The sequence below is a fragment of the Tigriopus californicus genome, chromosome 1 (assembly GCF_007210705.1).
Source record: "Tigriopus californicus strain San Diego chromosome 1, Tcal_SD_v2.1, whole genome shotgun sequence".
NCBI lineage: Eukaryota > Metazoa > Arthropoda > Copepoda > Harpacticoida > Harpacticidae > Tigriopus > Tigriopus californicus.
Window position 1 is genome coordinate 14,439,708 of NC_081440.1, and position 13,696 is coordinate 14,453,403.

Sequence of the window (13,696 nt, forward strand, 5' to 3'; positions counted from 1 at the left end):
CACGTGTAGCTAAGGTGACGGGAACTGGTACGCATATAACTCAAACCATATTGTGCCATAGACGCAAACATGGATGAGAATCCCAGTCTTAAGGGTGATGAAAGGGCACGGGGCTCACTCAAAATCAGAACCAAAACAAAGAGCATATATAGCCTCGAAAAAGTGCATGTTTGCCAAACTATCAAGGTTGAGATTGGGCAGCTTGCATATGTAAATACTTGTTTGAAGTGCGTCACCCCAACCGATGGTAGTCACCTTTGCTGAACATAAACGTTTATTTCCTTGGCAAAATGTACCCTCGAGTGAGCATAGATAGAATATATGTATTATGGTATGGTAAGTAAGATATTACTTCTCGAGATATGTATGATGAACACGGCGGTATGTCGTATATAGAGTCTCGTGTCCCCTTGATAACAAAGTGACGATTGATGGCTGGCTGACATGGGCCTTAGGACACCACACAATCTTCGGGATTGTGTACATTGTTGACTTGTTGTTTGACTTTCTTGCTGGATCTTCGGATGAGACTTCGGCTGCGTTTCGAGTTTCGACTCTTGGGTGCAAAGAAATCCCCGCCACCGGAGATGGATCCGTTCGTGTTGGAACCACCCACGGACAAATGGCGTTGGAACTGATCCTCGAGGGCCTCAAGTGAGCTGTTTTGAAAGGTGCCTGCCGGAATTTGTTGCGAACAAGGACTCCCAAATGGACTCAAACTGAGTCCAAGGAACTTGCGCTCGGTCTTGGGTGTGCATGGGCTCCCCACGTTGGACTCAGTGCTCCCCTAGGGGTCAAAAAAAGAACTCTTTGAAAGAGATGCGGCGTGCGATAAAAATGCAAGAAGAAAAAAAAGACAGACTCAAGGGGGATTTGGGGATTTGCCACCAGCCAAGAGGTACTCCAGCCATTTTGGACTTGTTTTGCGAATGACACCCAGAGAACATTAAGATCTGTGTTTTTTTATTCATTCAGGAAGCAGAAGGAAAGTGGTGTCCCGACACTGACCGATGCACTTGATTGCACAGTCGAGGCCCTTAACGTTGACAACAAGGACTAGTTAAATGTCAATAAGAAAGTCTCTCCTTCCAGAGATTACATGTGTTGAGCAAATCATATGCAAGTACCGATGTCAAAACATTGATTCTATGGTTTGACATACGAACGTTTCGGATTCCCGAATATTCAATACAAAGGAGTACGCTCCTTGTAGCAAGCACTAATCTGGGCTTGATCCATGGAAATCTTTGATCTCAGCGGGAAAAATAAATATCCTTGGGAATTTGAATACGCAATCAAGGATGGCCACCTACCGCCCAAGCACGGATCCCCGAGCTAAGCTCATGGGAGCTCTTTTTAGAATTCATCAACCGTAAACCGCCTTTTGTTCAATACTCAAAAGCCCAAATTAAATATCCGTAGGAATCCCTGACATCAAAAGACGGAGAAAACAAAACTCGACTCCATTTGCTCATCAGTTATGATGGCAGAGTGGTTTTTTAATGAAAATGTTGCATCCTTTACCTGTGCCCTTTTCCCATTTTTAGTTTTTAGTCTGCCATACTTTTTGCACTAGTCTATCGGCTTTTCAATTGTCTACCCAACGCTATGGTAGCGGTATTTGACCTGTTGAGTAAGTTTTTACTTTCCAAGGATATTTGAAACCAAGTCTGACATTGGTTAATTATTGCACAAAATTAGTTTCTCCGTAGGGTCCAGGGTCACTTTTTAAGCCTATAATATGAACATCTATCAAACAGGTGCTGAGTTAAAAAAAAAAAGAGCACAAAAGACCCTTTCACCCAACTCAGCAATGTTTGTTTGCCTTCACCCGAGTTTTAAAGCATTTGACTTTGCATTTCTTTGTTTTATTGTCAAAAGAGCATCTATTGCTTCAATTTAGTTGAATCTAATTTGAATTGACAAAATACCACCGAGCTTGTATCAAACTCAACGCCAACAGTTCTGAGAGGGAAGTAAGCTCGTTAAATCTCTAGGGTAGATTTGTATGGAAGATTCTTTATTAAAAAAGAAAATTTGAAGCATCGCGATATTTTTTTTGCACTTCAGGCCATAAAACTACTTGGAGCTCCTTCAATAAATCAAAAGCAACCATCCACTTTGTTGCTGCTTTGGCCGAGTTACTATAGATTTTTCCCAGTCTGAGAGAATCAGACAAAGGATTGCATTATTTACATTTGAAGCAACCAACGAAACAAGGGGGAAAAAAGATCGCTGATGAGCCATCTTTTCTTGAGACCAAAGTACTTTGAGTGTTTTCTCGCCCACAACCCCTGCAGAAAAAAAGCAATAGTCGGGAGGGAGCCCATCGGATTTTATCTTTCCAGACTCGCTCCATAAGCCGGTATTTGACGAACTTTTCTCATCCTCGGTAAGGTGGCTCTTTGATCACAATGGTTGTTCCAAAGTCGAGAGCCACCCGGGACAAGGAAACTACTTCAAACTTCTCGGAAACGTCAATGAATTTTTTTTCTCTCTGGTCTCTGACTTGAAGTTCCGGTCATAACAGAACGTACATGATTGATAGGTTGGCTTCTCCGCGAAGAATTTCATTTTCCTCCCGTCAAATTTCTTGAGCCAAGGTCACGTCGAACTCAAATTGTTGTCGGAAAATTTCGGGTGATTCAATGACCTTGGCCTGTAAACAAGGACCACGGATTGGGGTCAAAACGAACCTCTGGCTAGGATAGGATGGGTAGGAAAGTGCCTTCTTCTTCCTATCGAAGATGAGCGAGAGTGGGACTGCCTTCAATTTCGATCTGATTTTCCAAGACATTGACTTTGATCAAAGACGATCTTTATTGGTTATTCAAGTGGTCTAATCAAGGTACTGGCCCAATCCATTTGCCTCAGAATGTACATTCTTGCTTGTACTACCAATGCAGTTGCCCAAGGCAAATCTAGTGCTTGACAAAAGGTTCGTTTTCGTGCGATCCAACTCGTTTGTTCCACACTGAAAAGGATAAACTGTTCCCGTACCTTTTTTGAGATCAGCATGGGTCTGGAGGAGGAACCGGCGTTTCCATTGGAAGATGAGAAGAGTGATGAGGAGCTGCTGTGGTTGGAGTTGGGGGTTAGAGCTGCGGTAATGCTCTTGCAACTCTTCATGGGGGATTTCAAGCGACCGTAAGCCGAGAGGTTTCGCCTCAAGCCCACGTTGCCGTCGTCTTGCATTCCCAATCGAGGACCAAAATGGATCTTGGCCAAGATCAGGAAGGTCTTGAACAACTGTCGAATTTTTCCATTGTCATCGGTGCAAGCCGAGGCTTCTAGGAAGTCAGTTCTGTGGTTAAAAGAACGATCATTTGCTTTTATTATCGAAAGCTTGAAATTGAGACGTAATCCTATGACTTGTGATCAAACATTGGCATCAAGTTGTTCAGGCACTTTGAACATTGGTAGTATATCAAGTTATGCTTCCAAGTCTTTGTTTGTAGACTAATATTGTCGACAAGTGTTTGTATGGTGCACTTGCCCACTAGATATCATCACAGAAAAGTTCGGCCATCCTGCCTTGAGAATGCATGCATTAGCTTACTCAAAGTGTCCTACTCATGAACAAGGCCGTGTAAATTAGAAGAGCACTTGAACTTCTCGGTGCAAGTGATATGAAGATATTACGACCATTAGAAACGGATCCCTTTTGTTCCGTTTTCACATGCAATGTCTCAAGCTTAGAACCAAGACCAAACTCAATTTCTTATCGTTCAGGAATGGGAAATCGGCGGAAATATCCAATATCAATCTCGGCTTTTGTACCGGTGCCTCTGCATAATACATATGACTTTCCGGGTCTTTCCGGGATGTTGGTTGTATGGTTACCTAGGAGCCCATCAACGAAAGAAAGGGATTTTGGGTGTGCTCTAAAATTACCTGAGTTTGGGCAGATCCGATTTCATCCAGGCCATCACATCTTGACTGTCCACTTCTCGAACGAGGTCTGTTTTGTTTCCAACCACCACGATCGGAATGTCCTGGAATTAGATCCAGAAACGATGCGTTTGATGGTCGCTCAATTCAATCAAAAATAGTGCAAAGGCCATCCGAACGAAGTACGAACGATGATCGGTTGGGAATCAAAGACCTTGTATTCAATGAATGGAGTGGCACTATAGCCGAACAGAGTGGATTGACTGGGATCTAAATCTGGATGACCTTTGAATGAAGAGGCTGAAGGCTGATATCGAGCGGAACACGGTTCGAGACTGATCTTTCACGTGTGTAAGGAAGGGGATAGATGTGCTGCTTCAAAGGCAAAGGTCGATCAATCTCTTGAATGAGAAGGTATCTTTTTCATGCCCAATGGTTGTGCAACCAAGACAGGCAAACACGCCCCTTCAGCTCCAAGGTTGGAATGACATGTAGGAGCTTACTTCATCGTCAGTTTCGGAGGTACTATTTGATGAGTCCCAGCCATGCAACATGCTATCTCGTCTTTCTCTTGCTTGCTTATTCATAATATGACAAGGTCCACAATGAACTGAGAGAATCTTGCAAACACGGGCCAGGTCGAGTTCTTTTGTTCCAACAATTCCTTGTGAGATGTTTATCCAATTCACAGACCTAGGGTGAACGAGCAGGATTTCGATTGTACGGTTTGACTTTGACCCAGTGATCCTTGAATGGAAAACCTGGACCCACGAACGATTGACTGTCTCTTCCAATGAAGATGTTTGGGCCTTATTGCTTTAGTTTAGTTCGAATGTTTTAAGTGCCATGAAACATGTTTGTTGTCGAACTGAACGTATCTCAATGCCAATTAACTCTCTAATGGTAACTTGCATACATCAGTCGTACATCAAACTCTTAACTGGCTATGATTGGGAAATAAGCTTTTTGTTCTTTCTGTGCCTCTTTGTCTTTTCTTCTATGATCAATCAATAGTTCGAATTGAATGAAGAGGAAGACAATATCCGGAATTTGCCCAACCATTGTTCAAGTGTGGTTTCACATCGAGCCAAACCAAGCCAACACAAAGGTAAGAGAGAGACGAACTTGGACAGAAGTGAGACGTGAAACTTCTTGAGATGATGGAAGGAGAATCAGGAAGAAAAGCGGCCAAGGTAGGCTAATCAAGAAATGGTCATTTTCTGTTAAAAGTGGATAACTTTTTTTCTAGAGGCTCATCAATCGTCGCGGAGGTTTTTGTGGGGTTTCCTCTAATAACATCTTGTACTGAATTACTAAAAGTAATGTTTGAGTGTATGATAAGCTCAAATACGGCTCCAAAGCTCATCAGTGGCTTATCTTGGTTACTCGATCTTGGATGGAACTTTATGTACTAAAGTACAATTGAGAAGAAAGATGTGAGAACACGAGCCAACACTCTTTTTCAATGTCAATTCAACTAGCCGTGTGCCAATTTATTGAAAAACTATTTGTATTGGTGAGAAGAATACATTGGAAAAAATTACTTCAGTTGCTCCACTACATACTGATTAATTATGCTTTGTTTCAAAACGAATGGAGTAATTTTTCAAGTCTCACATCCAAGAAATCAATCGCAAATGTAAAAGCTCAATGCTCAATGGCACAACGGGAGTAAAAAGTTCAGTTAGGCAGATATGATTTTGAATATAAATGCTTTGCTAGTTTCATCATAGTTTAAGCCCCCTGAATGTCACGATGTTGTCGGTAAAGTTAAATACATTAGAATGTAAATTCCCAAAGACATAAAATCAGGCTGAGCAGTAATGACAGAAAGTATGACAGTTGTCGTTTTGACTTGTAACGGCTTTACTAGTAATCATATTGGAATTCTTTTTAGTTGCTAACATTCTCAAAATTGGGAAAGGACTAGAAATATCAAAATAAGATTACATCCATTTTCAATGATTGAAGTTGTTCAATACCCTGAAAATAGCTGGAAATACTTTTAAATAGCAACAGTTTTTGCTAAATACTTGGCAGATTTGGGAGTTTTGTTGAAAAGCATGAAACACCCGTAGAATGTCCGACTTTAAATTGGTTTCTTTGCACACAAAATAGTCAGCCAATGATTTTAAGCGCGAAAAAGCTATTTTAGGAACCTAAATGCTTCAAGCTACATATCTAACAACCACATCAAACCAAAGTAACATAAAACAAATTATTTGATGCTGCAATAATCAGTTTGGAGTTGTGTTGAAATTGTATTATATTTGAAATTGGACTTAAAATGATAACCTTTCATGGCAATTTACGATTTCCAAGAGATGCACCGGGCAAGACTATGACCTCTAAAATATTCGATGGAAAAGCATTATCGATTCCAGATACGACCTCTCAACAAGTTGGAAGGTCTTGAGTGTCTCCAATGAGGAACGAATTTGACGGTTCTCAATTCTTCAATTTGTAATCTAGTCCAACGAGAATCCTCAAATGTAGTGGAACCGGCAGACCTTCAAGGCTATGTGAAAGTAACATAATCTGTGACTTGACCCTTAGATGATAAAAAAGTTGAAGAAAACATGGACCCCACGAGGCAAACCAGGCCTTGCGAGCACTAATCATTTCAATTAATGCCTCTTGCCAACTAAGTAGCAAAGTACGTGCTTTTAATAAGCACTTGAGTTGACGGTGAGGTGGGGGACTTCCGTGGTTAAGTTGGTGCTTTAGCTCATCCTGTCTGGTACGATCTCATTTTCGGTAAGCCTTGTTCTACTTTCTGGATCTTAAGAAGGTTATATTAATCCCAATTACTTAAAAAGAGCTCAATTTGAGAGAAAAGTCACTCTAAAATAGGGTCAATTAGTGTAGATATTCAAATTAATAACTTTCTGGTCTAGGTAAAGCAAGGTTAATGTGATGAACCGCAAACTTATGCATTAATAAAATGACAAGTAAGGCCCTCTGATAATAGACGTAAAAGATTGCGCTTGTCTTGATGAACGTTTATTACGAGATATATATATATATATATAGACGCTCAAGATGGACCACGTTCCAAGTCCATGATGACTTGCGCTTGGATTATGGTTAATCCCGGCTTGATCCCTGGAACAAAGCCATGATCGATGCACCAGCATTTAAGTGGAACGCATTGTTTCTCGATGTTCTAAACCTTGGTCTTTTTGTGTTCTTTGAATCATAATTGTTAATTTTTGAAGAAAGAAGCACTAACATTTGATAATTGAGAAGCTATAAATTGGAGTTAGAAACATGAAATATATCTTCTTGCTCAGCAAATGCCATCAATCATATTGGCGTGCCCAAGAGGTGCAGTTGATGAAAGTAACATTCAAAAATATGTGATTCATCATACGTACGATTACAAGTCCGAAAAATGTAAATGATTACGACCACAGCAACAACAAAACCACTTGTAGCAACCGAAATTAAAATGACGAAGGTAAATAAGGTCGTCAAGTGTAAAAAGGGGTTTCAGCTTCCACAATTCTTCAAACAAAAATCATCCAACATGCATTACTCCTTACAATTCAAAATGGCTATCAGAGTAACAAAAAAATGAGAGAGCAGACATTTCTTCGTTCCATGAAGACTATCAATCCCGTTGTACTGCACTGGCTTTCAATTACTGTCAAGTAGACACGTTCTCCCCATTACTGCAAAGGTGTATCTAGCCGTTTTGAGTGCCACCTACACTTGTAGGTAGTTGGCCCGTAAGTAGCCCTTTATAATTTCTTTCAAGCTCGAGCATGGCCTCCAGCCAAGCCACAGATCTGAACCTTACAAAAAGACTGCCCGAAGGTATCTGATCCTGATCCATCCAACCATTGTCACACACACACACACACACCAACCTGATAGTCTGATCTTTGTTCTTTGATCTCCTCGAATCTTTGGCGAACCCCGGCGAAGGAGGTCGGGTCCGTGAGGGAATATACCAATAGGAATGCATGTGCGGACGAGATGGATAACCTGCAAGATGGACCCAGATGATTGTCAATTAATCATTTCAGTACAGGTTCATGTCTTCTGAGTACTGCTAATCAAAAAATGGCACAATAAGACGGAATTGGTTCACTGAAGTTGAGGCTACTTCCGGCGGAAGCTCGGCCTTCCCATAAAGACTTGTTTGGTGTGATTAAGGATTAGGTGATTACAGAAGAGATTGGGGATAACACCCCCCTTTGCCTGATAAATGGGGGTTTTGGGCGTCCACACTCGCAACAAATCTTGTTGAGGCATATTGTCACATGAAGTGTCTCAGACCTTGAACATCCTTCCAAATTTGTGGCCACAGCAGAAATCTCCGTGAAAGGAGTTTTCGCTTAGAATGAATCGCTCCAGCTAAGAGCGAACTCGGCCTTTGTACTCTTTAGATGTTCTTGAGGTCTTTGTCTCTCTTCCCTCCCCCCTTTTTCAATGTAGGCCAAAGTTCACAAGTTCCAAAGACACCTCCGCTTGGGTGGACTCGAAGTGATCTGAAGCCAAGTGAAATGGCCCAAATCCCATGGAACAGCCTTTTGGGTTCGGCTCCAATGCCAAAATGGCTGTGATCCCTCTTGGTGTTAATTCATTGATCTTTTTTTTTTCAATTCCATATTAATTACCTTCGCATGGCAGGAAATTGAGCATCCCCCGCTGTGTCCAAAATGTCAACCTTCAGCGATGTTCCATCGAGCTCATAATCTTGGCTGAAGAGATCCTCCACGGTTGGAACATACTTGTGCGGAAATGTGCCAAACAGGAAGCGTTTGATCAAGGCAGATTTGCCCACGTACCCATCACCCATCACAACCAACCGAAGGCGGTCAGACATGGCAAAATCAGCTGCAATGAGCATGGTACGAACATTAATTATCTAATGGGTCAAAACATGATAGATAATGTCAAACATTGCTTTCGAGGAAACATCGACTTAGCTAGATCCAGCGAGGTTCCAAAGAGACCCCATGGAGTCTGGCAGATAATTTGGTAATCTGACTTGAGTATATTAAACTGCAGGAAACAAGATCTTATGAAGGATGTCCGCATGAGGTCAAGCATATTCTATTGAACAATGTCGTAGCAATTGCCATTTGATATGTAACTTGATCATTGATCCATTCACTGTCAAACAACATACATTCACATGGTTTCTACAGATGACGGCTGAAAACGTTGCGTTTTATAAGGAATGAGAACCGAAGGCAATAAGTCGGGCCATAACATGAAAAGAAGAAATGGCCAACAACTGTACATGATTACAAGATGGAACTGCAGCTTACTAAATAAAAGTTAATTCTGGCGGCATACATGCCCAATTGATGAAGTCATGTCCTTCAAATGGCGAATTATGGGTATTGTCTCTCTTTTCTTCTCCTACTCAGCCCCTAGCCTTCGAAATAATCAATGTTAAAGGCCGTTTTTTGGCTTCATTTTATTTTTCAAGTCGTTCTGGTCTTTCTTTTTTCCCAGTCAGGGAAAAAGAAACAACGACCAATGAACTGAACATGCAAGGAAAAACATGACGATGTTGAAGATTCGGGTGTTTTTTTCACGCGAGAGTGGCACGATTTGAAAGTGATACCGGGGATTTTTTTTGAAGAAGAGTCCAAGTGGCGTCAGGTATACGTTTTACTTGACATTTGAAGGTTGGATTCAATCTCTTTCCCTAACCCTTCAAGGTATTTTGGAAATGGCATCAAGTTTTGCAGGGAGGCTCTTGAGAATGCGAGAGTCATGGTTGGTTTTCTCTTAGTGTTTGAGGTTAATTTTATTGAGCTAAGGAGAGATTTGACGCAAAACAAAGACAAAAACATGCATTCCGAGTTGAAAATGAATGTTTCTTTGCTTTCAAATTGACAGCTTAGACTTTTCTGCTGAAAGTAACGAATCATTTTGCTTCATCAATAAGTCGCTCAAATTTCGTCTTGATATTTTTCCATCTCTTATATATGCCTTTATTGAATGGCTTTCTTCACAAGGCCTGTGGTTTTGGATAGAGTTCAATTCCTTGCCACCACAGTTAAGATCTCGCATAATTGACAAAAATCAGGTCAGAATAGTTTACATGTTTTTTTCATTGTTTTCAGGAATTGATGTGAATAACTTAATTTGAATCGATTTGGATGAAAAAAGACTACAAAAATTTAGAAACTTTTTCTAAAACTGAATGAAGCACCTCAATCTGACTTTCACTTAGAATCACTGGAATATGAACGAGGATGCTAGGGTCGATAATCCACAATTCGGAATCGAGTCAAGGCATTGAGCATCGCTTCCAATGAGATTGCCCACAGGTGCCCCGCCCCCTCAGAGCTAACTTCGTAACTTTATACCGAATGAATAAGCAAGACTTTTTTTGAAAATTGATATTAAAAAAATAGTCTGGTTCATTCATATGTGCGTACGTGGTAATCCTCAACGATTTGACAGAGTTTAACTTTTTGATTCAGTTATTCGACTGATCATAATCGATACAGGGAATCCTAAGCAATCATATTTGTCAGCATTTGGATTTTTTGCAGTACATATTTACGGAGGAGGGTGCAGGTGTTAGGCACAATTGAATTTTTACATCTCAGTTTCAGCACTTAATCATAGCTCACAATCTGGTACTTATTTTTGTTAAGTTATGACTAGACATGCTTAGCTACGTACGTATTTTGCCATGTGAGGGACAAGGACACATTCAAATTTCAAAGCGTCACACGATGGTTTGGTTCACTGACTGTGAGAAACATGTTTTCAAGAGTTAGAAAAGGCTTTCTCAAGTAATGCCATACAACTTTCGAGCACCGGGTGGCTCTATTAATCTTGGAATTCTGGCATGAAATAGAAAATGCACCCGTATAACCCTTTGCCGCAACTTATCTTGAGTGCGGTGCAAAAACATAACTTCCATTGCTTTGCTCTTTAATGAGCTCGTGAAAGTTGAAACCTTTTTGCACCTGGTCCCGATTTGCCAACAACGAAGATAACTTCACACGTGTTTCTTAAATGGTAATCTACGCACTACATCCAATTTCAACCATCTCGGAATTGTTCCAATTGGATGTCAAACTAGAAGGCGTATAACGTATGTTGTAAAATAGACAGTCCGAAAAAGAGATCGGACTACGCTATTGTTGGACATTGAGATCAAACCTGTTCTTGCAAGCTTTTTCAGGGTGGTTCATGTGAAGTGAGACAAAACTTTGCGAATGTGTAGATCAAAGTACATTTTTCTTTCTTTCACGATCCTTTAGCCAATACAAGGAATTCATTTCCTTATAAGTCGTAAGAGATATGAACCACTCTAAAAGAGATGGTCATGTTGGATAATTACATTGGTCTTGTCAAAGAGCTTGGATTCGCTGCCCTATCTAGTGCTTGTATACGGACTGCACTGACATTCCATGACAATTTTACGTATCTTCCTTTGACCCTGGCAAAGACCTAAAATATCTGGACTGGAGGCCAGGATATGCCGGGGGCTGCCTCATTTTTGGACATTGAGCTCCGTATTGTGGCCTTTGTGTTTTAAAGAATGTACGTAGACATACAGTTGACCACGGAGTGTGTTATGTATGTATATAATGTATGTACGTATGTTGTTCTACAAGATGGGATACATTTTTAGGTTTATAAGACTAAAATGTGCAGATGAGGCTGGCTTTTGAGCCTTGGGTCAAAGGGATGCCGACAGATCCATTATTGTTTTGTATGAGGTTGGCTTTCGTTGAGAAGGGTAATTTGTTTTTGGAACGCTAGTTGGACTTGTTGTTGATAGATAATGTTTTAAAGTAACTCTAGATTTAACTTGATATGTGTCTGTGTGAGTCGGGAAATCTTTGAGACTCAATTCTAGTGGATAAGGCTATATTTAGGCATGCCAAAAGGGGCAAATTACCAATAATACATTACAGTTTTGAAGAGTTCGTATTATTGGAATAAATAGTTGTGAGAGCTATTTGTGGAACATTTTCCAAATTTTCAAAGCCAACACTCAATATGAAGTTAGCGCCGCTCTTTAAAAGGGATATCAGAGGGAGCATGTTGGTTCCTCAAGGAAAGGGACCAAAATCAGTTATTCGTTCCATAGATTCGACCACAGGGAGCAAAAGCCTAATCTTACAACCTCTTAAAAGGCGGATTTCGTCGCATACGCTAATCGGGGCTTTGTATTTTCTCAAAAAAATGGTCGTAGAGTTCATTTGGCTAAGATTTAGGACCTCTGCAGTGGCCAGAGAAGGCCGTAAAGACCCGTATAAACCTGGCATAAAAAGGCTAATATGAGGCTCAAAGCAAAGACTCGGTCAATAACAAATACACCTGAAAGACATAAGAAAGTTTAGGCCGAAAGGGCTACAAATTTGAGCTCAAAAGTGACCAATTATCCAAGTTTTGGATGTATCCAACTCAAGAGGAACTACTGTCTAATATAGCTTGGGTTCTATGGCATGTTTCATAAAGCTAATATACGGGTATTCGTACCATTATGAGTAGAAAATTAACCTCAATATCAACGAACTTCTCATTCAGGTAGGAAACAAGAAAATAATCACGATGGGAGTATGCCCCTTGGGAGCCAAATTAGTCTTCAACAAGAAAGTGATTGCCAAGTCAACCTACCAAGCTCCTTGAGATATTCATTTCTTGTTAAAAGCATTATATCGTCTCGCAGGTTGTGCAGGTTGTCCGGTGCAGTACAGACATATATCAAAACCAAAGTCCACAGAGGTAGGTTAAGTTAGGTACTTTGTACATTTCCACCGAATGATGAGAAGTTACGACAAATGGTTTCTTTGTCTCTCACACAGATTTTCTGTTTGTACTCTCTCTCTCTCTATGTTCCAGACAAAGCATCAGGTCAGTCGTAGGCAATTATTGATTTATTGCTTCTGTGACTACTGTACTCGTCGGTAGGTAAGCTTGTAGTTGCAATGAGACCCGATTCACCCAACAAATATTTTAGTCTGCTTATGAAAAGAGACCTTGTACTGAAGTACAATTGTTATATTGGAGTTACTAGGATTATGAATGACGTAAATGCAATTTTTAGGTTCGATATCTATATGGGACAAACACAATAAGGTGGGAAAAATATCCAAAAACTATTCATTGATGGGAACCAAGGAGCAGAATTAGTGTGCCCTTTACATCTTTATTTCACCAAACTTGTTTCAGCTCTACAACCCTATTGAACATTGAACCTTATTGCTGGCCTAGCTACAATATTGTACCTTACCTCAATACTTTTCAGTTCACTTCAGTTTCATCAATTAATAAGACTGATGTGGTGGGAACCACTGTACTTCAATTCCTATTTTTTCAAATCCATGCTTATGTCAAAATCTGACATTCGCAATGCTTAACTTTACATCTCTTCGTCATAACACCCTGTCTTGTCTCGTTCAGCTTTGCTCGTAAACATTAACATCACAGACAAAAAAAGCTTTGACAATCTCTTCAAACGTGCCAAATGAAAAAGTATCTTATTAATCATAAATCATGCTCTGAAGATCGAAGTAGCTATAGTTGCGTTCACTTAAATCGCAAGAGTGTATTTTGAGTGTATGGTTATCCAACCAAGCACACATGTCCACGCCAGATATCTCACCTTTCATCCAGGATCCCGAAATTGAATACCACAACACAGACTGTGAAGGACCTCCTCCGTCCGATTTTTCTTAAGATCTTGCTTGTCAATGCCACTTCTATGGCAGCTCGTGAGCAAATGCTAAGTGAATTGTTCCACGGAAGGAATTTAGTTTCAAGGTCCTCAACTCGTCACAACACACCCGATAGAGGCTCTGGAACTCATTGA

General features: G+C 40.5%; 1 protein-coding gene across 2 annotated transcripts; it reads right to left on the bottom strand.

Moving 5' to 3' along the window:
- Positions 1–256: 256 nt before the first annotated feature.
- LOC131893137 (uncharacterized) lies at positions 257–13,696 on the bottom strand. 2 transcript variants are annotated; one of them, XM_059243095.1, is made up of 6 exons: positions 13,490–13,696; positions 8,517–8,736; positions 7,764–7,881; positions 3,895–3,995; positions 3,001–3,304; positions 257–787 (listed from the first exon to the last, which is right to left on the bottom strand). In XM_059243095.1, exons 1-6 carry the CDS (start codon positions 13,494–13,496, stop codon positions 452–454), a joined length of 1,086 nt encoding a protein of 361 aa, XP_059099078.1. In that variant the 5' UTR covers positions 13,497–13,696; the 3' UTR covers positions 257–451. The 2 variants fall into 2 exon arrangements, with proteins under 2 accessions (XP_059099078.1, XP_059099070.1); XM_059243087.1 differs by lacking the exon at positions 13,490–13,696 and having other exon boundaries at positions 8,517–8,766.